The sequence below is a fragment of the Cotesia typhae genome, unplaced genomic scaffold (assembly GCF_013202065.1).
Source record: "Cotesia typhae breed Kobodo isofemale line unplaced genomic scaffold, CoteBio_Ctyphae scaffold_121, whole genome shotgun sequence".
Classification (NCBI taxonomy): Eukaryota; Metazoa; Arthropoda; class Insecta; order Hymenoptera; family Braconidae; genus Cotesia; species Cotesia typhae.
The window spans coordinates 4,342,231-4,368,214 of record NW_027423773.1 but is presented as its reverse complement, the minus strand read 5'-3'; the positions used below and the strand labels follow the sequence as shown (position 1 = coordinate 4,368,214).

The 25,984-nt window shown below is 29.6% G+C and overlaps 3 protein-coding genes across 7 annotated transcripts in view; 2 read left to right on the top strand and 1 right to left on the bottom strand.

Moving 5' to 3' along the window:
- Positions 1-67: 67 nt before the first annotated feature.
- Positions 68-2,506, top strand: Ssb-c31a (single stranded-binding protein c31A). Of its 2 annotated transcripts, none has more exons than XM_074252783.1 (4): positions 68-164; positions 514-632; positions 1,965-2,199; positions 2,286-2,506. In XM_074252783.1, exons 2-4 carry the CDS (start codon positions 570-572, stop codon positions 2,366-2,368), a joined length of 381 nt encoding a protein of 126 aa, XP_074108884.1. In that variant the 5' UTR covers positions 68-164; positions 514-569; the 3' UTR covers positions 2,369-2,506. The 2 variants fall into 2 exon arrangements, with proteins under 2 accessions (XP_074108884.1, XP_074108883.1); XM_074252782.1 differs by having other exon boundaries at positions 152-291.
- On the bottom strand, positions 2,503-13,429 carry LOC141533746 (uncharacterized). Its single transcript, XM_074252772.1, has 7 exons — positions 13,222-13,429; positions 12,723-13,148; positions 11,796-12,106; positions 10,606-10,889; positions 5,163-10,528; positions 3,367-3,410; positions 2,503-2,889 (listed from the first exon to the last, which is right to left on the bottom strand). The coding sequence occupies exons 1-7, from the start codon at positions 13,262-13,264 to the stop codon at positions 2,794-2,796; spliced, it is 6,570 nt and encodes a 2,189-aa protein (XP_074108873.1). The 5' UTR covers positions 13,265-13,429; the 3' UTR covers positions 2,503-2,793.
- Positions 13,430-13,687: 258 nt separating this feature from the next.
- Positions 13,688-25,984, top strand: part of If (integrin subunit alpha inflated) — a 70,413-nt gene continuing 58,116 nt past the window's right edge. The window contains exon 1 of one of the 4 annotated variants that reach the window (XM_074252777.1): positions 13,688-13,822. Coding sequence is in view for 2 of the 4 variants with exons in the window: in XM_074252773.1 (XP_074108874.1) it covers positions 17,203-17,396 (194 nt within the window). In the remaining 2 variants the exon portion in view is untranslated. Of the gene's footprint in view, positions 13,823-16,720; positions 17,397-25,984 lie in introns of those variants that run through there. The other 3 variants (XM_074252773.1, XM_074252774.1, XM_074252776.1) reach the window with 3 other exon arrangements.

The window sequence follows — 25,984 nt, the reverse complement described above, 5'->3', positions numbered from 1 at the left end:
TTCAAATTTCTCGCCGGTTCTTGAGTTTCCTATTGGCCAGATGTTTCGCGGCTTTTTACCGCGGCTAGTGAACAAATTTAGTAACCGTCAGCTCACACACACATATGCGATGCGTTGTAAGGCGGCGTAAACATAATTCACAAATACGGTTAGGCAGTTAAGTTGTAAGTAGCATACGTAATTCTTTTGTATTTATTTCTACGAATAGTTAATTATTTATGTTAATTCATTTTTGTAATTCAGTAAAGTCTCTTTACTTGTCGCGTTGCTTTTGTAGTAGCACGATATTATGTAAGTTTTAGTAATTATTTACTAGTTAAGACATTTTTATTTGCCGGCAAAAATTTATTGTTGTTGAAATTTATAACAATTTTGTTATTAATTTTCAAGTATTATTTATTTTCGGTGTCTTAAACAATTTTTATTTATCTGAAACATGAATATTAAATGTTAGATGAATATATGAACATTTTTAATGACAAAAATTGATTGTAACCTAAAATTATATTTCAGTCAGTAATAAGTATAAAGATTTTTGGAAGGAAGAACTTGCTTTAAATTTGTTCAACATGCCGAAAAAATCAAGAGAGTATGTTTCAAGCGATGAAAGTGAATCTGGTAGTAATTCCGAGGTATTATTTATTTTTAATAATTATGGTTTATTGAAGTTGAAAGTTATTCTGATGCTGAAGTAGACATTTGACATTTTTTAGGTTTTATTTCACAAAAAAAAAAAAATATATATATATATATATATTTTTTTTTTTTTAATTTTGACTTCTGGAATTTTTCTCCAATTTATTTTAATGATTACTTAAAAATATCCTCAAAATCATAATATCGTTGCAGATGCCATAAGGGCGCATAATAAAAATTCTATTATTTTTTCTTAGTCCAAACAAAATTTTTAGTTTAAAGAAAAAATTTCTTTTTGCATTTCTGCACGTTTCATACAAAAATGTGTTGATTCCTGAAAAAAAAAATTTTTTTCATACGCCCTTATGACTCCCGGGACCCTCCTCGGATGCCATAGGGGCGTATATTAAAAATTCTATTATTTTTTCTAAGTCCAAAAAAATATTTAGCTTGAAGAAAAATTTTTTTTTGCATTTTTACACGTTTCATTCACAAATACGTCTTTTACCAAAAAAATTTTTTTGGTAATTTTTCGGAAATCAAAGTATTTTTGGATGAAATGTACAGAAAAGCAAAAAAAATTTTTTTCTCCTAACTAAAAATTTTCTTGGAATTCGGGAAAAAAAAAAAAAAAACAGAAATTTTTATTATTTGCTCTTATGGCATCCGAGGTGGATCCCGGAAGCCATAAGGGCGTGTAAAATTTTTTTCGCATTTCAGCACGTTTCCGACGAAACTACATCGATTCCCGAAAAAAAAAAAAAATTTTTATACACTTATGGCTTTTCAACAGGACCTTTTGCCGATATACGCCCTTACGGCATCTGGAATGCCATGTCTTAATTTTAGTATAATGTATTTTTTCAAATTTCTAGATGTGAAATTTTTGTGATACTAAATTTAATAACATTTAAAGTTAGCTGACGCTTTTAATTTTTTAATTTTTTTTCATTTATTAAATTAGAGCTAAAAAAATTTTTTTCAAAGTTGTACTTATAGTTTTCAAGTTTTTTACAAATGAACATTTTTTTTTATTAATTTATAATAATTTTTTCAATGAAGAGAAATTATAAAAATTTTTAGTAAATTTAACAGACATTTAAAAAATTAAAAGCGCGAATTTTTAAGAAAATATTTTGTATCATAATTAATTGTTTATAAAATTATTTTTATAAAACTTCCAAGAACTGTCAGATGTTTGCTAATTTCAGTATTATAAATTTTTACATTTTCTTTATAATAATTTGTAAGAAAAAAAAATTCTAAAAATCATGAGATGTCTTAATTGATAATATTGACTAAATTTTATTAAAAATATTTGTCAACAGGAAGAGAAACCAAAAAAGAAGCCAAAGCGCGACGAAAAGAAGTCTAAAAAAGAAGAGAAAGAGGACAAGCCTGCTAAAAAAGCGACTTCCAGCAAGGCCGACGAGGAGGAGCCAACCTGGAGCATTGGTAACAAGAGACAGGTCACTGTTCGTACATTTAAGGGAAAATTGTACATTGACATTCGTGAGATGTATTTAGATCCCAATAGTGGTGATCTGAAGCCTGGTCGCAAAGGTATTTTTTTCTCTATGCTTTCTGACAAAATTTTTTAATTATTTTTTTTTTCCAAGATTGTTATTAATATCTTTGATACTTTACAGGAATTTCTTTAACTCCTGAGAACTACAACAAGCTAAAAGATGTATTAGCAGAGGTTGATGAAGCAGTTGCTCGCAAGGCATAATCTTCAATTATTCACTGATTTCCTATAAATTTTTAATTCTTAAATATAAACAGTACAATTATCCTTATAAGTTATTCAGTATTTGTAATTCACATTCTGAATGATAGTTTTCTGAATAAAAATCACCATTTAAAAACATTTTATTTATTTAATTTATTTTACTTTTTTTTTTTTTATCAAAACTACATGTACAAAATATGAGCGATAATTCGCTTTCATTAAATTTCAAATTTAATGATAAACTTTCTTGTAATTACACTTAAGTCATCAAGACAATATTACACGTATTTACACAAAAGATCTATTTATATTTATAATTGGTAAAAAGGACAATACATTAGTATTGTTAGTCAAACTTAACAATTAAAAATACATGCTCAGCATTAAAATTTTTTCTATTTTCAGAGAAGTTGCAATTAAAATAATTATTTTTCAGGTCCATGTACCGTTGCGAGTAATTTATCAATCTTTATTTGATTTAATTTACTCAATAAGAACTTGGGATCTTTTAATTTATTGTCCTGAAACAAACAATAGTTCAATTATAGTGATAATTGCTAGACAAGATAGTCAGCCAGAGTTCCAAGGACAAATTTTTGAAATTAGGTTTACTTCCCGCAACACCATGTCACATATTTTAATTAAAATTATAGCAAAAATTAATTATAGTTTTTATAAACCAAAGTTAATAAATATTATAAATAAACGACTGTAAAAGTATAATTAAAAAATGTTTTAATAACTTTAATCAATTGTTAGTCTTACAATGTGATAAAAAATTTTGATTCAAAACGCATTTGTGTGTAATTATTTAAAAAATATAAATATCAAAACTTAGTTTTTACAGTTTAAAATCTTACACAAAAATTTTCTATTATCACTAATTTAAAATTTATAATAAACCTTTAAAATTATATATACATGTTCCAATTATTTTGTTAGTTTGAAATCTGACCCATAGAAGACTACCAAATGGGAGATAGATCAGGAATACCTACCGAGTTTTTACTCTTAGCCTCATTGTTGATTTTGTCTCCATGATCTGAAATCAGCAAAATTTACCAATCAATAAAAATAATAAAAGTTTGGAAAATTCAAAAATGTACGCCTCATAATTCTTACAAAGAAATAAGTTGGTACTATTAAAAATAGTTGCTCAAATAAGGCGACAAAATTTTTTCAATTGTAAAGCACTCTCTGGTGCTTTGCATCATAAGTCGTGCAATAATTTCTTTGAAAATATAGATAAATAATATATTTTATTTGATCCTGGAGTTCTAGGCTCCTTCAGGATCATCAACAATACATGAAGTTAATTTTTTAAAAGTATACATTTGATACAGTGTTCGCAAAACAATTTTAAATTTTAAAGACCGACATTTTAATCGTAATTACATTGATTCCAGGAAGAAGTTAAGACAAGCCTGTTTAAAATTTTCAAAGGTGTTAATTTCTGCAATATTAAGGTAGCAGGTAATGAGTTCCAAATTTTTATGCCATCAACTAGGAAAGAATTTTCATAGATAGCAGAATTACTTCTTGGTAAACGCAGATAGTCATTCCAGACATCGCCTCTCCTTAATGCAATCGGCAAAAATTCTAATTTCGATCTAAATAATTGATTATAATTTAGTTTAACTTCTTTATAAAATAGACAAGCTAATTCTTTATAATATAGAGAAGTGTGCTTAAATCTCGAAATTTTAAAAATATACCTTATACATACAAATATTAGATGAATTATTTAGATTGATTTTTTTATATACGTCTACTCATGTCGCGTTACTAATGCCAAAAGGGCGCATCTCAACATATACGCCCTTTTGGCTCTGCAGAGCCAAAAGGACGTATAAAAAAATTGTTTTCACTCCAATTAAACTAAAAATGTTTATATCATTCAGATCTGCAAGAAAAGTGAATAAAATTTTTTTTTCTACAGGCCCTTTTAGCTCTAAGACAAAAAAATTCCAAAGCCAAAAAAAAGGCTATATCATTTTTTTAATCATAATTAATTATTAGCCTTAAAAAAAAAAAGAAAAAGTTATAACAATGGTAAAAATAATGACTCTTCTACTCATTTCATTTGAAAGGAATGTATATTTGATTAAAGAAGAAAATAAAATATTAATTTATTTAGGCACTACTCTGATGCCGTCTCCATTATAATTATCTTTTGTTTCTGAAAGTAAAAAATAATAAATATATATTGCTTGTAAATTTAAACTTTGAAAAAATACTTTAATCTGATCAGTGAAGAGATGATTATTGGGTCAATAGAAATGAAAATTTTGTAATTGAATCAAATAAATTTTTTTTCAAATAAAATGGTACTGTTGTTTTTTTTTTTTTTTTTTTTTAATTTCAAATCCACATTCTTTTTAAATAAAATGAGTTGAAAAGTCATTATTTTTACCGTTGCTATAACTTTTTTTTAAGGCTAATAATTAATTATGATTAAAAAAAATGATACGGCCTTTTGGCTTAAAAATTTTTTTGTCTTAGAGCCAAAAGCGCGTATATAAAAAAACATTTGTTTATTCACTTTTCTTACAGATCTGAATGTTAGAAACATTTTTAGGTTGGTTAGAGGAAAAAAAAATTTTTTAAACGCCTTTTTGGCATTAGTAACGCGATATCGACGTGTAAGTGCGATATAGTTACGATAGAATCATTTTAAGAGCAAAAAATTCTTTGATATTGAAGCGTTGAGAGTAAATAACTACCTCAGGGCTTTGCGTTATGAGGCGAGCAAAATTAAATTTAAATAAAAAAAAAAAAAAAAAACAACACTTACCCTTCTTTTTTTGTACTTGATTTGTGCTCGCAGGTTTAGTAAGCTCGGATTTGACAACTTTCGAGGTTCCAGGCAGATCTATAGTTAGCGGAGAAGAGGTCGCTAGTGGCTGTGAGTCAATCGAAGTAACCATAGGCTTGCTGTCTCTCAGCTGAACCTTACGTCTGTACCTGACAGGCTCTGGAGCCTGCTTCGACGGGTCTTTCTTGGTAATTTTCTTCACCCTGGCTGGCTGCAAGTTGAACAATTCTTCATGTGAAGTCAACGTCAAAATCACTGTCATGGTGTCGCCATCTTCCGTCGGAACTGTTATCGGAACGACGTCAAGAGCTGTCTTACGGTAGCGCTTTTTCGAGTTAACGTTATCATCATGCACGAATTTTATCTCGCAATGATTCATCGACAAGTCAGCCTCAGATTCACTGGAACTTTTAGATGCCGGTTGCAGATTCAGTGACACCAGCACCATATTTTTATCCGTCAGTTCTTCGGTTTCAGGAGCTTCCGGAGTATTGCTTTTATGCAACTGCATCATCAGATCTTCAACTTGACTAGATGTAACCTTTTTGGTTTCAACATCACTCATCTCGTCTCCACTGAACAAATCACGTTTCACCGCATCAACCTTCATCTTTTTGTCTAAAGTAGCCTTGTCATCTTTCTTGCTAACCTCATTACTCTTACCTTGATCAAGTTTAGCTCTATCAACAACTTCTTTCAACAATAACTTTCCCGTCAAGATATTATGAAATATGTTAGTAGTTGGTAAATTGGTTTTGTCCACCTCAATCTTACTTTTCTGATCATCTTCAACGGATTTCTTTTTGTCTTTATCCTTGCTGCTGTCACACTTGATCTTTTCTGCCTCATTTTTAGCAGCACGCGCTGCATACCGCGCTGATTTTCTCGTCACCGGAATAACTGGAAGTTTCACTTCTCTTCGACTATCACTGTTCGTATTTGTTTCTTCTTTCTTAGCTTCCTTTGTTCCTTGGCCCTTCACCTTGTTGTTGACTTGTTCGCTCTTTTCTTCTTTGACATCTTTCTTATCATCCGCAACCTGACTTCTGATCTTATCATTTTTGCTGCCCTCAACTTCGCTAGTAACTGTATTAATTTTAGCCTTATCTTTTTTTTTAAGTCCACCAGTATCAGCACCAACCTTATTCTTAACTTTATCCTCTTTTCTCGGCTGTATTTCATGGTTAAGCCTTTCGTTCCTAACCTTGTCATCCCTTTTATACTTATCATAGTCAGTTCGCTGATTCCTAACCTTATCGTCTCTCCTATCTCTGTCTTGATTACTTCCACGACTTCTACCTTTATCATCAGTACTTTTATGATTTCTTCCTCTGTCTTCATTACTTCTATGATTTCTTCCTCTGTCTTCATTACTTCCATGACTTCTACCCCTTCCCTCATCACTTCCATGGCTTTTACTCCTTCTTTTATCACTTCCACGACTTCTACTCCTTCCATCATGACTTCTGTAACGATTTCTTGTTTCATTATTTTTATGCCTCGGGTCATTGCTTCGATAACTTCTCTCATTTCCTTCAAAATGATCTCCATAAATCCTATCCCTCAGGTCATTGCTTCTATAACCTCTCTCATTTCCTTCGTAATTATTTCCGTAAATTCTATCCCTCGGATCATTGCTTCTATAACTTATATCATTTCCTTCATAAGGATTTCCATGAATTCTATACCTCGGATCATGATTATTTGCATAACCCCTATCTCTCACTTCAAGACTTCCATAACCTCTATCTCTCGCTTCAAGATTTCCATAAACTCTATTTTTCAATTCAAGGTTTCCATGCCCTCTATCTTTTACTTCCAGATTTCTTAGACCTCTATCTCTTACTTCAAGATTTTCATAACATCTATCTATCAACTCAAGATTTCCGTAACTTCTATCTCTTATTTCAAGATTTTCATGAATTCTATTGTTCATTTCAAGATTTCCATGATTTCTATCTTTCACTTCAAGACTTCCGAAAGTTTTATCTTTCACTTCATGATTTTCATGAGCACTGTCTTTTACTTCTTTATTCTCTTGAGCTTTACTCTTGACAACAACATTGTTCCGCGGTTTGGCTTTGTCATTTTTATCTTTTCTTTTGCTACCTCCATACATAGGTTTAACAGTAATATTCTTTTTAAGCCTGTCCATAATCCTCAACCTCTTTTCATCCAACTCTCTCCTGAGTATTTCATGGTTCACCTCAGGATTCTCCGGTTGACTAGGACCCGGTAGTACGTCATTGTTGTTTTTCGGATCAATCAACGTAGACTTCATAACTTTGTCTCCCTGCTGCCAATGAGATTTCGTGTTGATAATCTTACTAATTTTAGTTGTCAAGTTAGTTGTCGTTGTTTCAGTACCGTTTTTAGATCCACTGGGAGTTTCAGATATATCAGCTTCGTCAAGTAAGTCATCATTTTTCGCCGGAGTTTCAATTTCTGCTTCTTCTAGCGCTTTGTCTGATTTTATTATAGGAAACATTTTCTTAGGTGACGCTTCCTGTATTTCACCTTCTTCAACTTGATCTTCAAGAACTAGATCTCCTTCATTTATTTCTTCTCTTTCTTTAACAACTTTCTCTTTTTCAACAGGTAGATCTTCCACCGATTTTTCACCCTGAATAGTTCCACAAACTCCTTCTTCATTAATTTGAATTTTCCCGCTATCAGTCTCACCACCTTTTTCAACCAATCCGCCTTCTTGCTCCCCACTATTTTCACGAACCAATTCTCCATCTTGTTGACTTACCTTATCCTCACAATTTTCCAGTTTATTGGCATCTTTTGAGCTTTTATAATCGGTTTTAATCATCGAATCACTTAAATCAAGTCCCAAATTATCACTTTTCTTTGAAACATTACTTATCTTGCTCACCGACAACCTGGACCTAGATTTCGACTGATCATCGCTGCAGTAAGAAGATGACGAACTGGAACTAGACGACGAACTATCACTATCAGAGTCAGAATCATCACTTCTGCTATTCTCCAAGCTTTTTTCCGACTCTTGGCTTTTATTCAGCCCTTCAGCATTAGAAATCCTCAGTTCCTTGCAAGTTTCCTCCTTAGGTAAATTTTCCTTGATAACTTCAAACTGTGTGATTTCCAATTTCGCGCCCGAGGTGTTCACCACGGTCTCGGTATTCGCTGAAGTAGAAGCTGAAGTCGATGCTGCTGCATTAACATTTGAATTATTTTTTTTAACATCGACATTTTTTACCGGTTTTCCATAAGCACCAGGATGATAATACAGCGCGAAATCTTTCTTCAAAGAATCCACCGTATTATCACCATGTTTTGGAGTAAAATTAATACAAGGCGTCACCGGGAACTCTGGAGTAGTCACAAACCCTGTAACTTTAGTTTCATTGGAATTAATTCTCACAAACGAACATTGATTACTCGAAGGACTGAGTATTCGTGGAGTAGGCGGTACTCCAATATCTTCCGATTTTCTAGGAGTTTCCAAGTCTTTGATAACTTTTTCAGTTGCACTGGTTTCAAAGTTAGAACTTAGATCACTCGACCCTGATATTCTAGAAGTGATAGTTTTCAGTTTCGCATACTTCTTGGTAACTCCCTTAGCAGTGACAATTGTTGATTGAGCAACTTTCTCACTGGATTTAGCTTCTTTACTCTCAACTTCAACTTCTGACTTAACCGTTGGAGCACCAGGATCATTATTCACTTCTTCGTTGTCATTATTCAAAGATTTATTAGGATTTCTCAGCGGCTTCTTCGGACTTTCCTCAGGAATAACAAGTCCTTCTCTCAAATCAGCGTCCCAGGATTTTGGACGTTTTTTTGGAGGAGAACCACTATCTGACTGCGAATCACACCCAATTATAGTATCAACACCAGAAACCTTGTTCCAATTACCCTGGAGCGTCGGAGCTGGACTTCTGGTAGCAATTGGCGTCTCTAAAGGTTTCAAACTCCTCACAGGTGTTTTCACAGGCGCCTTTTTCCTGGGACTCTTAATTGGAGTGCTGAACAAACTCGAGCGAGGAATTGACTTATTTAGCGGCCGCGATGGAGATGGTCGAGTACTGGTGACTGAATAACGACGACTCGAACTCAAACCAGTTGGTGTATTAAAATCTAGAGCACGAACGTGACTGCTGCGCCGGCGAGGAGTTGACAAGCTGAGTCGATGGTTCTTGGCGCGACTTTTTAGCAACGACTTGGGCGTCCGCTTGATGATTGATTCTTCTTTTTCCAAGATAAAACTAGTGTCTCCGATAAGGTCTACTGTTGGAAGCGCTTCAACCGGTGGCGCTGGTGGTGGTACTGGTGGTCCAGGTGCCTCTGGTGAATTTTTTCGTTTGTTAAGTTTCAAGAATGGCGATAACCCGGTTCCGGAATAAGATATTAATTCATCGGCAGTCATCATTGGTATTTCTGTGCAAATCGGGAAGCTTTCTAAGTTATGTTCGTAAAGTGTTATTGCCTCGTCTTCTTGGTCGTTTTTTTTTTTTTCGACAGGTTCAACGAGCAAGTTTGGCAGATCGGAAAATTTCGGCGCTATGCGTCTGAATTTAGCAAGATCTAGTGGAGGTGAAGGTGGAGGTGGTGGTGATGGTGTTGGTGGTGGAGGAGAAAGCGCAGGGGGAGCTGGAATCATCTTGGGAACTTGTACGGTGCGTAAGAAAAGTGTTTCCCCAGGAACTTTTGGCATTGCAGCAAGGCATTGCGTGTCACCAGAAGTTATTCGCATCGAACGTGTTTCTTCGTAAGCTATCTTTTCTTGATCCTGCTGACAGAAGACAAGAGTAGTCACGACTTCTTCGTTGCTGACTATCTTGGGTTTTATTTTCGTTGGTTCTGGTTGATGTGCCTTTCTGGGTTTTCCTTTTCGTATTATTGCTTTAGGCACCCTTTGAATTACTTTGGGAACTGTTGTTAGAATTGAAGATGAAACTGCAGGGAGTAGAGGAGGATTCAAATTAACTGGATTAACATTAACTGGATTAACATTGACAGGATTAACATTGATAGGGTTAACATTGACAAGATTGAGATTGGCAGGATTAATATTGACCGGAAGATTGGGAATTTCAATGGATAATACAGTAGCTGGTGAAATCGAAGGAATTTCAGTCTCATTTCCCAATGTAACAGCGGTACTAGTAGTAGGATTTTCTTCTTTCTTCATTTCTTCGGTCAAGTCACCAGTTTCGCGGGTTATTTTGTTTACGTTAATTATTCCTTGGATCGCCGCGGCGTTCAAATCGTCAAAGAGATGATCATGCGTTGGCTCATTTAAATTGAAAATTTCTTCTTTGACATCAGTTTCTTGTACTGTATTTGGTGGTTCTGGTTTCACTTCTGGATTGAACCTAATTAAATATAATAAAATGAATATAATTATTATGATGTTAATTGATAGAAATGAAAGTTACGTTTGTCAAAATACCTTTCAGTGGGATTTGAATTATAAGGACTTCCATCTGGAGACTCGTCGGTAGTACCGATTATTTCGTTGAGAAAGTCTTCGAAAACAGGGTCTTTCTCTGTTGTTGTGACAACTGATTTAATCGCGTTATTTAACTCGGACATTATTGAAGTATTTACCTCAGGATTGTCACAGAAACTTGTTTCTTTAATTACAGATGACAAATTTGGTAAGCCTGCTTTGTTGATTTGTTCGGCTATTTTTTCTTGGATTTCTGTACGGCTCAACATTTCTCTCGTCAGGAGCTGTCATTTTAAAGAATTATTGATTATAATTGTTAACTATTAATTAATTTAAAAGATTTAACATAATTTTATTTTTTTAAATTAACTACTCTGTTTAATAAAAAAAATAATAAAGTTATTTTGTTTATTTTTAAATTTGGAAGCAAAAATTTAAGAGACACATTTTTCACATCGAATTCGTAATTTTACAATCTAAAAAATGCGTTTTTTGTTTAATAAAATTTCATTCAAAATGAACTGCAAGATTTGATACGAAAAACTAAACAAATAAAACGTTTTTATCTCATGATTTGAATGAAAAATTATTGATAAATATGTAAATTTTGATAGTTCATCAACGATTTAAAGATGATGCACAAATTTGGGTAAATTCTGTAATAGTTATTAAAAAAAATTAAAAATTTGTCGATATGACAATTTTAGAAATTTTTAAAACTTCAGTACAATGTTACCGAAAAATTGACGCATCAAAAAAATTATTTTTTTAATTCTTCTACTTTTTACATACAGCGTGAAAAAATGTATCAACATTAAAAAAATAATTGCGTCACCTTAAAATTGTTGATCAATAGTCAAAATTTACAAATTAATACAAAAAAAAAAAATATAAACATAAATTTTCATTAGAATACTAATTAATTCGCAGTGAACAAAAAAATTGTTTGCAGTCAATTTCAATTTTCTGTGACCAAAAATCGTGCTGAAATCTGACTATTTTTTGAATTTTTATAATAAATATACTGTAATCAGTAATAAAAAAATTATTAAAGAAAAATTCTCGTTTATAATTTCTTTAAATTTTTCAACTAAATTTTTTTCGTAACAATTAAACTGCTAAAAAATCCAAAAAATTGTCAGACATTTGTTAATTTCTTAAAATCAGTAAATAAATGGAGAAATATTCACGCTAAGATTTTCAATAGGCATATCGGATGCCAACTCAGCATCAGATTCAACGTGATCATCCTGGGTCTGAACTTCAGCAGTAGCATAACACATGAGCTCCTTAGTATCAGTAGCCGTGGAATTTTTCATCGGCTGAAGTTTACTCTCTTTATGAACCTCCACAACAGTCTCTTTGATCTTAATCTCAGTAGATAAGGACTGAATATCAGTCAGACTCTTGTTCAATGCAGCCTCTTGACCAGGTTCCGAGTTACCTGGCAGTTGGTTGAGCTGCGTAGCATCGGTATTAACTTGCTGATTCAAAACAATACCTATGAATGTGAAGATAGTAGACAGTTAATTATGGATAGATTGTGATTATTTTTAAACTTAATTAATAAAATGAAAATTTTAAAAATTGCACAAAAAAACTTTTAATAGTATTTTTTTATTTTCAGCTGAGCAATTATTTAGAAATTTTTTACGATACTAAAATTGAGAGACATGAAAATTTTTGTAATTTTTGTTATGAATAATTTATGGCAAGAAAGATTTATTTAAAAGATTCGATCTTTAAAAGCTCGAAAAAATTATAAATGCAATTTTTTATAACACTGAAGTTGACAGACATTAAAAATTTTTTTAGAATTTTGTAGCAATTAAATTATTAAAAAAAAAAAATTAATTAAAAAGTTTCACATGTGAAAATTAATAAAAATTACAAGTGAAAATTTTTAGAAGCATTTTTTTATTGGAATTGATTTGTTAAAAAAATTTTTAAACTTGACAGCTGACCGATAACTTCAGTATTATAATTTTTTAAAAATAATTTCCTAGACCTAGTTTATTTTTAAAGAAAAATGAAAAATTTGTCAAGTGTCTGTTGATTTCAGGGTCATAATTTTTTTAAATCTTTGGACGTTAGATACAACCATGCTCATACACTACCTTTGTCTTTTTCCTTATCAGGATCCAACCTGAACAGACGCTTGGATCTGTCAGGGTGCTGCTGGCTGTGGAGACGTCGCTTCCTCGAGCTGCCAGCCAGGATCGGTGAGCCGCCAGTCTGAGGCGGAGGTACGTTGATGTTCACCACAAATCGCTGCTTTCCTCTAGGTGGTCCATCTAATAGCAGCTTGACCATCACCATCAGATCAGTCGACTGAGAATCACTGTCCTCCATTTTGGAGAGTCTTTCCTTAACAAACCTCATCACAAGGAAATATTTCTCCACAATATCTGTCAGTGTATGATCGTTAACTTTGGTATCAAACTTTCTACCCTTCTGAGAGACATATCGGCACTCCTCGAGGTGCGGCGACGTCGTGAAAAACTTACTAGCCGCTTCCGAGCACTCATTTTCTTCCAGGTAACCTTTGAATTTATTATTATATTATTTTAATAGAAAATAAAATTATATTAAGGTTAGCGTCACAAATTTACTCACCAAAAACTAGTCGTGCTATTTCGGACGGCAAAATCAACGCCATTATTTAAACCACCAGATTTATAAATAATTAAATAAATAAATAATACTTTTAACATGTGCGGTTTCTTATAATTAACAATTAGCAAAGTATAAACTTAACATTTTACTATTGAGTGTTTTGATGTTGTTTTTCTTAGCGCTGTCTTTTTCTGATCACAACTCCTTGTCAGAGTGCGCGCGAAATAGGCGCCAATTTTTCCCAAACTATGTCGTTCGTATTTTCGCCCCAGCGCTACTTGTTTTATTCTCAATTTTCGTTGCGCGCTTTTAAACCTTGTGCGTGCGTGGTAGGTTGTCTGTCAACTGTCGAAGCTTCAAGTACGACTTAGAAATCGCGAGATCAAAGTAAAATGTAAGCAATTTACTGATTTATTATTTTTGATTATTGTTGATAATGATTTATTGATTTCTTTTTTGGTTCATAAAATTGAAGTGTTGAGAAAATTGTTAAGTTTACTAGTGATTAGTAGTTGAAGTAAATTTTTTACTTTTTTGGTTAAGTTTGACTTAATTTTATTAACCGATATCTGATTTTTCATTGTTGTCATTGGTGATTTTTGTAAGTATTTATAATTAATAATTGATGTCAATTACGTAACAAATATCGTTTTATTAATACTTTATAAAATACTAGAGTTAGCTAATGTATTAATTTTGACATCTGACAATTTTTTTATATTTTTATAGTAATTAAATTAATGTGGAAAAAAATTAGCAGACAATGACATTATAAAGTTAGCTGTCACTTGACAATTTAAAAATTTTTTTTAACAAATGAATTCGCTCCAAAAAATTATTTTTAAAAAATTGCATTTGTAGTTTTTTAAAATTTCTAAGTGTTAATTTCTTTGCCGTAATTTATTTGTTACAAAAATTCTTAAAATTATCAACTATCTGCTATGTTCATTTTCATTAGTAGACTTCTATTTATAAATTCTTGAAATTTCTATAACAAATCAATTATAGAAAAAAAAAATTTTTTTTTTAATTTCTACGTGTAAAATTTTTTTGTTAAATTTTTTTTATTACAATTTAATTTTGATAAAAATTTCAAAAATTGTTGGATGTTTGCTAAATTCAGTATCATAAAAAAATGAGAACAAAAATTTCACATGCATAAATTAAAAAAATTATACATGTAAGTCTCTAAAAATTTTTTTCTTATAATGAATTTATTCGTTACAAAAATCCTTTAAAGTGTAATGTTTATTTATTTATTAAACAATAACACAGGAGCAGTTAAAAAAAACTTAGAATATTATTTATATTAAAATAATACTGATTAGAAAGTAACGGACAATTTTTTATTTTTATAACGACTAAATTATCATTATCACAGAAAAAAATTTTCACATGTCAAAATTTTAAAGTTGGGATTTATTTAAAACAAACCTAATGTTTGAAAATACGTGAGACTATATAATTTTTTTTTGTTTGAAAAAAAAAAAAAAAAGTCCCAATTATTTCAAAATTTATCTTTTTATAGCAAGAATCATTATTAAAACTGTTTTAGGTAAAATTTAATTGATTTTTTTTTTTTTTTTTTGTGTAAGTACTACATTATTATTAAGAATTTTTTGATAACTTGCGATACAATCATTTAATTTTTTCGTCAATCATTAATTATTAATCACAATTACACAGAACTATGCAACGAGTCAAATGGACTACCGTCTGTATTAGCAATTTATAATCAACTATTTAACAGCATTTTTATATTATCGTTAACCTGTTTATCTATTACGGGTGTAGTTTTTCTAAAAAGTCGAAATTATTTTTTTACGGCCTTGGTCCATTTAGTCCGCTTCCATTAAGGTTTTGAGTTACCCAGTGCTACCGGGATTTTGAGCCGGCTTCTGTGGATTTACACCGCTACCGGCTTTTTCATTCCCCTTCGATACATTGTTAGCAGAGCTTTGGGATTCTATCTCACTTCCATCAAAACGGAGAGGCCATTCGGCCCAGATCTCTTTTATCTGATGATTCCATTCAGGTTTAATGTACAATATATAAACAAATAACACAGCTAGGCCTAGGCCGATAATTATACCAAACAAAAACATCAAACTCTCTTGAGATTTCATATTGATTTAAAAATGTAACTAGATATATCTACTAATATATAGTAATTAAAAAATAGAAAAAATTTTTTTCTTTATTTGTATCGCGAATTCAGTACCTCGTTAACTTATCAAATTGTCACTCATTGATTTCTACAAATGTAAAGACAAACATTTTTTATTTTATAGAGCAAGTTCTAAAAAATTAATTTCTTTTTTATTTTTTTAAATTGGTCGTCAAAGACAAAAAATTATCCTTGACACCCAAAAATGAAAAAATTGATTATCACAATAAACTAGTTTAAAAAATCTCAAAAGATTTTTTTTTAATTTATCAAACATACTGCTTTATTTATTAAGTCAAACATTTTGAATTATTTAATAGATTCTTTCTTTAAACATTATACAAAACATAAAGTTTTCTGTAGCCAGAAAATATTTAATATTTTTATTGCAATAGAAAAATTTTTTACAGTAAATTTCCAATAATATAATTTAATTGATAAATCTTTCATTCTTACGATATTTATTACGATGTATATTAATAAATTTATTAATATGTATTTATGTGTAAGGGTACTTTAGTAATTTATTAAATATGGAGCGCACCGGATATTGAATCTTCGGGATTTTTTAAAAACCGTATAATATCTGCTATAGGTTTTAAGACTCCCGATTCAATAATAATTTTTGTGAAGTATAGTAATATAACATTCCAGAAAAAAATCATTACAATTACTATAAATATGAAGATACCAGTAACGAGCCCAATTGATACTATTGCCCAATCGCATAAATTCATTTTTACTATCAGTATAATATCACAATTTTTATTACTACTATATCAGTGAAATTATAAAAAATTATTTCACCATTTTTAAATTAAATATTTTGTTAATTGTTTTATCTTAAACACCTAGCGCATCTTTAAATACTTGGCCGAGAGTAGCTCCTCACCACCAAAACTTTATCATACCCCAATCATGATAGAGTACATACAGTAAGGATAAAAATATTCCCATCCTGAGGCCAATTAAGTATAAACGTAACGTAGGCATTTTTATTTTTTATAACTAATTAGAAATTTATGTTATTAGTTATCGGTAATTTAAACGCGCTATTTTATCGGCCTACAGTAAAAGTTTTATTATGATTATTATTAATTTTTTAAATTAAATTCAGTTAATAATAGATCAGTAAATTTCACAATTTTTATACTTGAATATATTTCTTACCAAAAAATATTGAAATTTGACAACACTTTATAAAACAACGTGAAAATTTTAGGTTCAACCCCGTTAGAATTAAAAATTTGTGAATCAAAAAAATTTTTTCTACTCTAATCTTTCTTCATCAATCTAAAATTAAACTTCCAAACTATTAACTATATTTAAGAATTAAAAAAAAACCGGTAACTGTTTAAATAAAATATCTAAACTTAATAAAACTCCTCCCCCATTATCTCAACTAAAAAAATCATTTATTTCAAAAAATTTCAATCCATCAAAATCTTTTAAATGAAAAAATAAACCCTACTCTTTATTATTAGACAGATAACATGCGGGTAAAAAAGCCGAGACGAAATAAACCCGGGTAAATTTGAACGGTAGTGGGTGGGAGTCAATCGAGAATCTAAGTAAGAGTCAGTACACAGTATTTCACTCAGTCTGTCCGCGAGCGTCTGACAAGTTGAATCAGGCATCAGCTCTTTAAAAGTACCGCCGTTCGATAAACAATAAACTCGCTTAATAAATGATAACAATAAATAATAAATAAAAAAAACATACCAAATGAAATTATCACTTATTTTCGGTGATTTTTAGTGCTTAGTGTTGATAAAATAATAAAATAAATAAATAATTAAAACCGAAAAATAAAAATGCGGGAAATGTGTTGTTTTCGCGGTTTCTTATCATTAATATTGGTATTAGTGAGTTACTGTTTGCTTGATGCAATAAGGAGTACAAATGGATTCAACATCGAGACCAAACATTACACCAGTTACAGGGAAGAATCATCTTCGATGTTTGGATTCTCTGTCACCGAATATCGTGACCACAGTAAACGCGGCTGGTAAAGTTTATTTTAATTAATTTATTTATTTCATTTCAAAAGCGATAAAATATTTTTAGTGTAAAGACCGATAAAAGTTTAAGAGAATGTCGGTGATTATTCATAAAAAATCGAGTAAATAGCTTCATTCATTAATTAGTTAGAGATAATTAAGCTATTATAATTTATTTTTCCACGGGGATTTGATAAAAGACACTTTATTCGGATATCGCTTTCATTCGTCAATTAATTATGGACATTGATATTGAAGATGATGGTGATTATTATTTATTTATCAGTATTGGTATTCTATAAATTTAAAGTGGTACGAATGCGTGGTTGTGACCTCGTATAACATTTAGACGTTTTTCTAATCATTATTCATCGCTATTTCTATCGTATCCAATCTCTTTTTTGGTTACAATCTTTCATAGATAGATATTGTGTATGTTATGAATGAATGAAATCGTAGTTATAACTTTATTGCGACATTGGCTTTACTTTATTTCATTTTATATGACGTCGATTTTCAACGAGAAGTCCAAATTTAGATTTGACCTCCTGTTTTAATTTCTCTTATTATTTTTTTTTTTTTTTCATGTGGGAGTAAGCAAATTATTACGAGATATTTGTTCATTGTAATTTAGTCATTTTTATTTTTAAAGTTCTTTAAAAAATTATTTTTTTTTTTTTTTATATATTGAATATAAAGCAATTTATTTTCAATTTTTTATAAAGTTAATGATAATTTTTAACAATTATTAAATTATTTTTATCAATATCAATTTTGAAAAATTTTATTAAGAAGTTATTTCTTTTCAATATTCAATCTAAAAAAAATTTTTTTCTTCTTTCTCAGTCAAAAATTAATTTATGAAATTAATCTCATCAATGAAAAATTATTGAAATAATTCAAGTAAAAATTTCTTCTTTCCAAAATTTATAGACAAATGAATTCTTCTCAACATTACGAATAATTTTTTCCAATTTTTATGTTAAGAAGTTATCAAAAATAAATAATAATAATAAAAAACCAATAAATCATTTTGAGTAAAATTTCTTTTTTACTTTTTAGTTAAATTTATCGAGAAATCAGTTCTTCTCAATATTGAATTAAAAACAATTCTGTAGTCAAGAATTTAATCACAATATAAAAAAAAAAAAAAATATTAAATTTTTATCAATACAATTTCTACTTAGCATCTTGATAAAATAGATAAAAAACTAAATTCGTAATTAATTCAAAAATAAATAAATAATTTTTATTACATTAGACTGTTTGCAACTTCCGTTGCGATATATTACAGTGTGATTTCCGTCCGGTTTATAAAGCGCGTATAAGCATTAAAATTAATTTTCATGCTCATTCTCACTTACGTTTGATACAAAAATATATACATATACTTATTCATACACTTCCAAATAACATGAATCATCGTAAGAGTTTAAAAACTTTTTTTCCGTAATTTGTCTTTATAATAGTAATACAACACACAAAACAAAAATTCACCAATTATATGTTAAAGATCAAGTATATCTGTAAAATATAATCCACCGTGATAAAGAGTCGCGAGTGATAGAGAATACCCGTAGAAAGGATAATGAGGATCGCGTGAGGCACGTGCCTCAAGTCGCTCAGACTCTTTCAATAAACTATAATCATCTTTACTCGTACTCTTTTGACGTTTTTTAAAATCCTTCAATGGTCCTGTAAATTTACTGGTTCCCAGCCATTTTATAACACTTCTTACACCTATTTTATTTCAATAAAAATCATTATGGGGGAAGATAATAATAATAATTTTAGTTATTACTTTAAACTATAAAGCGCAACAATAATAATAAGAAAAATAATGATAATAATAATAATAATAATAATAATAATAATAATAATAATAATAACAATTTCGTTTAAAAATGTATTGATTAGGTACAAAGTTTTTAGTTAGTCAAATATTTGTTGTTGATTTAAGGATTATTTATGTATGATCTTGGTCCTTCCGGATGTCCAGCATATAAATATATATCTATGTACTTTTATTTGTCTATGCAGATACGTACAGAGTAATAGTAAAGTGGTAGTATATAACAAAAATGTGCGCACCATATGGTGAAAGCCGAAACAAACTCATTCCTCGTGTCCTTCTGGTGTTTGTCAAAAAATTTATTGTGAGCTGAAGCGCACCTCCGGCAAAGCATATGTTGACCTGATGCTGCTCTAAGTCTTTAATCTTATATCTGTTGTATTCCTAATTTATCTATTTTAACTGCACATGCACACCTTTGACAGTATTATTGTAGTTTTTTTTTAGAGGGAAACTAGTTTTTATATCGACCAATTTAACGTTTAAAAACTGATGAATTCTACTCTGACTAATAATCTTGATAAGTTTGATTTTAAAATGTGACACTTATATTTAATATGACCGGAAGATAGGAAGTGGAATTCCCTAATACAACGACGCTGTTGGAATATTTTACTTTCCTCATTGGCAAGTAATATACTAGCGATGTTTATGATTATAATTACAATTACTGTTTGACAATAATAGAAGAATTTGTGAATATTTAATGTTTATATATGATTTTTTAACATTGAATGATTTAATAAATATTCACTCACGGTTAATAAATCATTTATTAATAGTTAATAAATATTCAATAATTAAATAAATATTTATCAATACTTAACGATTAAATAAAACTTATTAATTGTTTGCAAATATTTATTTATAGTTAATAAACATTTGCTATTTGTTGATAAATATTAATTAACTTTTAATAAATGTATTTGCATTCTATAAAATATTTTTTATTATTTAAAAAATATTTATCTTTAGTAAATAAATTTATTAACTATTAATAACTTCTTCTATCAGTGCAGAATTATCAATTTTTATTAGAAAAAAAAAATAGTAAGTACATCCTATCGATTATTATTACAAAATTGAAGATAAAATGAAGACACATGATTTACATTCTTACGCTAATCCAACTATGCATACAATATCAATAACAAATGTTCATATCCCGGAAACAGAATAATATAATAATAACATGTAAAAAATGTGTAGTAAGCTAAAAGATTGGGGTCGGAAGTAAACTAACGAATTTTTAAAAGGACAACTGAAGTAAAACTTAAGTTCTTAACTGTAAATATAATTATATAGTAGAGCTATATATTCAATATAATACTCAAGGACGATAATATTACTTTTGCTAAGCATTTGTAATTATTTATGTCAGAAAAGCGTTAAAATGTGTCATAAAACAGATTAATTTTATGTAACAATCTTCTGTCCTTTCTAAACTCTAACGTATTAGTGAACTTTCAAATATTCTGTCAATTATAAAAGTGATTAATTGTTGTGTCCATGGGTGGTTCGACAAAAAATGGTTAAATTAAGTTACATTCATGAATCCGTTCTTCTAGTCATGCTATGGTTTATTCTATTATTAATGATTTCATATTTAAACTAAAGAGAACCAGGGAAGTAAATTTTTTAGGAAGAAATTAAAAATTTGTCGAAGAAAAAATTTTCTTAGCTCAATAAAATTTCTACTTCTTCTAAAATAATTTTATTTTTCTCATAAATTTTCTTGATTCAAGAAAATCTTTTTAATGCCTAATATTTTGCCTGTAAAATTTTTTTGCTCTGGTGAAAAATTGATTCAATTGAAGAGAAAAACATCTTGAACCAATAACTCATTTTAAAATGACATTCTAGCTAAATGATTGAAGAAATATGGAAAAATTAATAGAGAATTAAATTTCCTACAAAAAAAGTATTTTATAATTTTTTAATAGCTCCAAAACTCAACCCGAAATTTTGATTTTAAACTTTCCTAACATGATCTAATCAAATATTTTTAAAAAGTCGAATTTTGAAATGAAATTCTTAAAAATAATTTTCTTGATTCAAGATTTATTTTCTGAAATCAAATAAATTGTATCATAAAAATGTAATTATACTCGATAAGTTTATAATTAAATAAAGTAAATAATTGTTGTGTAATTGAACTCAAAAATAGGTCATCGAGCATCGGTTAATCCGATTTAACAGCCGTTAATTAATGCGATTATTCTTAATTCTGCTCTAGATATCGCTTTCATTATCTTCTCGCAATTGCAATTCGTAAATGAAACTTCTATACAGCTTATATTACATGAATGTGTCTAATAAATAAATAAACTAAAAGTAAACAGGTTTCGCCTCCTCATATGATAGGTTTCCAACTTAGATGTCAGCGATATAAAAGTACTTACTTACTATTCGAATAATTAATAAATACCTAAAATATGAGCAATTCCGCCCACAGTCTCGAGAATTAGAAGCTTCATAATTCGATGACGATGCTGGCACTGAAAATGACAGAGAATCTGAGTGTAATCTGAAATGTCCAAATTTTGACATTGAGTAAAATAAAAGTGAAAGCAAAAATCTGTAGGAGTGATACATAAAATCTGTTGGGATAGCTACTCCTTATAAAGCTTGCTCGGCTACGTCGGTCCCGACGTAACGCCTCCGTTGCGTGTATTGCGTCATCGACTTAACATGACATGTCTTAAAGCCCGCACTCTAGTGTTACAATATCCTATACTCTAACTTGTTTATTGTGTATATTTATATGGATAGATATATATCTCAAATGAATTGAATGATTCTCATTCTTATGTCCACCCTCACTGTTTATATGCTGGTTAACAACATTACATTTAATACATACATACTAACAGACTGTTCTGGGTACATGCAGACATTGTCACAGTACAGGACATTATTTTATTCTGAGTCGCGTTCCAATGATCGACGTGGCCAGACGAACATCCTGTTTTTCGGCTCTTCTTTCTCACGCGTCTGACCTTCACGTTTACGAACCAATAAGCTTAATAATAATGATAATTATTATCATAATAATAATTATTCGGTTAAGATAAAAAAATCTTTGACCAAGATAATTATTTTAAAATGAAATTCTGTCCATATGATAAGAGATAAAAAAAAAATTCATATGGAACTTTTTCTTGCAGAGAATTTAATTTTCTACAAAAAAGATTTTACATCATTTTTTTGTATCTTCAATATTTCACTCAGAATTTCGAATTAAATTTTTTACTATATATCCTGTTGAAATAATCTATAGCTATACAGAAAAATTATTTGTGAAAAATTGAAATTGAAATTTTGAGTAAACTATTGAAGATACGATAGAATTAATAAGAACCTTTTTGATAGAGGATTAAATTTTATACAAAAGTCACCTCTTATCATTTTTTTGTATCTTCAGTTGTTGATCTACAATTTTACCTGCAAAATTTTTAAGACAATGTTATTGATAGAAGCTTAATAACTAATTCAAAAATTTAAGTGATAAATTATTGTTATTACTATTAAAAAAAAAATTTAACATTAATAATAATGACAAAGGAGCTACAGATAGGGATTTAATAAAATAATTCAACCAGTAGCAGTCCCATCTTTTATAATGGATATTAAAATAATTTTTTGAATAAAAGCCACGTGTAAGGATTACTATCTTGATAAATCCTAGCAGGGGATCCAATATTATGCGTATTCACGTAGCAATTGCCTAATAAATCTAATAGTTTCCTCACACGAAACACTAGCGATAAACGTAGCCGACAATGTACGAAAGTACGCATGTACGTATAAAGTTTTAAAATAAAAGATAAAAGGGAAGTTAGACACTGGGTATTGGGCATCTTGTTCGTGCGAACGGTACACGTGAATAAAATTCAGTGACAGAGTGATTTCTGATCGATTTAACAAAAACAACCGCTTAAGAATCGCTCGAGCTGTTGATTTTTATTCTTTTGAATGAAGCGACGTTGGGAAGATTGGATTTAAAGATTCGTTTGTATCACGAACGACGTATTGCTACTTTTAGTCGGCTAAAGAATTGCGGACGTGGACGGGAATGCATTGAGCAATTCGCCAAGTACGGTGTCACGATGGAGCTGTTCGATTTTCCCAAATATGGGATTATAAATTCATGCTGCACAGCCTCACCAATCCAATCTAACTGCTGTTATATGAGTCAATGCTTTATTTAATATACACTTACTTCATCGTTTTATAGCTCAGAAATTATTTCTACTGTTATTACTCTCGACACGATCTGTCTTCGATACCCAGTTAAAAGAAAATTATTATATTCCCAACTTAGGATAGTTATTATTAGTATCTTAGTTGGTTTAAAGGATTTTTCAGTGACCAGAGTCACTTGATCAAGGAATTTTCCTAATTATAGAAATAGACTGTAGTTTTAAGAACAACTTTAATAAGATTTATTATTAAATCAAATTGAATTGAATGAAATGGAAAATTTTTAATAACTTCTAGCAATAAAAATATAATTTAAATTGATAAGTTTTAAGAGACACATCATCAAATAATTTTTTTTTATTGCAATTTTTAAAATATAGAATTAAAGTATTTATTTAAATTTAATTGTTAACTTTTATATTGGTGTAACATTGAGTATTCAATATTCAGTAATTATCTAGATTTAATAGTCACTGTAGCTCTATTTACTTATAGGAATGATTCTCTTATCATTTAGGCATAATTTCAATTTAAAATTACGTTCTAAGCGTGTTTAATTATGAAAAGTGTTAACAAATTTTAAAATCTATATTCTGGTCGAAATATTGGAGATATGACAAAATTAAAGAAAAGTTTTTTTTGCAGGAAATTAAATTCTCCATAAAAAAAACCGAAATTTGAATTTAAAATCCGATTCTAAGCTTATTTGATTAGATTACATGTTTCCTAAGTTTAAAATCAAAAGTCTGAGCTAAATATTGGAGATACAAAAATTCCCAAGAAACCTTTTACATAGGAAATTAAATTCTCTACGAAAAAGACCCTCATCATTATGTCACTTTTTATCAACAATACTATCACAGCTCATTCATTCAGAATAGCAAAATCTATGTAACATAAGACTGAATAGCATTTTACACAGTTTTAATTCCTTCATATTTTTGTGAAATTTCTTCTTTAGTTAATTACAATATAACAAAGTAATTATCCCGAAAAAAATAGTATTGAATCATATTCTAAAATTATCATTTATAATTTTATAAAAAATAAGATTAAATAATTTTTATAATGGTAAACATCACAACTATTTTATCTCCGTGTAGAATTAAAAAGAGCGCAGATAACGTTTAATCTGAAACTCCTCGTGTCCTTTAAGATTTGACATATCAAATATGATACTGCATTACGAATTATAAATGTCATATGAGTAATGAAATGACGTTTTCCCATTTAAGGCTCGGACACAAATAAAGAAAGAGGATGACGATTACGATGACTCGAACTCGAACAGAGACGGTGATGTGTTGCTTGTCGTTTAAAACCAGACACGCGGGTAATTTTTGTGTTAAACATCGCAATGATACGAAGTAGGAATACCTTGACAACCGACGTTTGCTCTGTTTGAAACCGGCTACCGATGGCATAACGGTATATATCACCAACGACGCTCATATATATAAAAGATAATCTAGAGTATTTCGCCGTATTTACGGAATCCCTATCATCAGTTAAGTAAGTGTGGTAAACCGTGGGAAATGATTCATTCAATGATACTACTCTCTCCTATTGATTCGTTTATTCCGAGTATCATTCGACTGATTAACTACGATTTACGTACAAAATAAACCAATCCGTCATTCGTATCAGTCAAATAAAAGAATGACAAATGCAAATCTGATTATCTGATGATTACACGGAAAAAAATTAGCTGTTAAAATTACTTAAATGGCGATGTTAAATTTATATTTTTTAAATACTGTTAAATTTACGCGTATGAAAATGGAAAAATGACACAATTAAGGTAGTACTACCGTTACCACAAGAGTCAAATCCCAAAGCCTAACCTTATTTGATTAACGTAGTAGATTTCCCTATACTAAATCACGTTGAAGAAAGAGAGACAGAGATAAATTTTGAATGTTTTTTATTAATAAATATTCTCATATGCTCGGAAACCATACTGATTGTTATAAAATATGTTCTAGATGTTATTTTCTCTCGTTGTCTTAATTTTTATTAGAATCTTAACGTCCAGTTTTGTGAAATAAAATAAAGTCTGTGATTTTCCATAAGGATCAATGGTAAAAGCAAAAATATGTAAATATTAATATCTTTTTTTCAAGACTCGCCAGGCTTCCAAAAATTTTACTGCTTAGTTATGATATTATAAAGTACCAATTTGCCAAATTTCATTAAATTCTGAACGTCAATTCTAAAACCGGTAGTACTACCTTAAATCATTTTATATTGACGAAAAAATTATGTTAATTATTCAAGAGAAAAAATTCAGTTTTGAAAAACTTGAAAAAAAAGTGAGACATCAAAGGTTTTGGTTTACTGATTGCATTTTAACTCATACGGATGGGGAAGCTTGTGTTTCAAGAAATTTTTAGAGACCAGTGTACTCCTATAATTGATTAGTGTCAAACGCTTTTAGCAATTGCCAAGGAAAAATATTTCTTTCAAGATTCTAAAAAAAAATTCAAAAAGAAAAATCTTAGTTAAAATAAAAAAAAAATTTCTTATGATGCATGATGACGT

Bases quoted from the DNA above. Each gene is read 5' to 3' on its own strand.
- Ssb-c31a (XM_074252782.1), top strand. From the start codon at position 219: ATGTTAATTCATTTTTGTAATTCAGTAAAGTCTCTTTACTTGTCGCGT. The intron at 633-1,964 runs GTATTATTTATT...ATTTGTCAACAG, and splicing joins AATCTGGTAGTAATTCCGAG to GAAGAGAAACCAAAAAAGAA. The intron at 2,200-2,285 runs GTATTTTTTTCT...GATACTTTACAG, and splicing joins TCTGAAGCCTGGTCGCAAAG to GAATTTCTTTAACTCCTGAG.
- LOC141533746 (XM_074252772.1), bottom strand. From the start codon at position 13,264: ATGGCGTTGATTTTGCCGTCCGAAATAGCACGACTAGTTTTTG. The intron at 12,107-12,722 runs GTAGTGTATGAG...TCACATTCATAG, and splicing joins TGATAAGGAAAAAGACAAAG to GTATTGTTTTGAATCAGCAA. The intron at 10,890-11,795 runs GTGAATATTTCT...TTAAAATGACAG, and splicing joins TGCCTATTGAAAATCTTAGC to CTCCTGACGAGAGAAATGTT.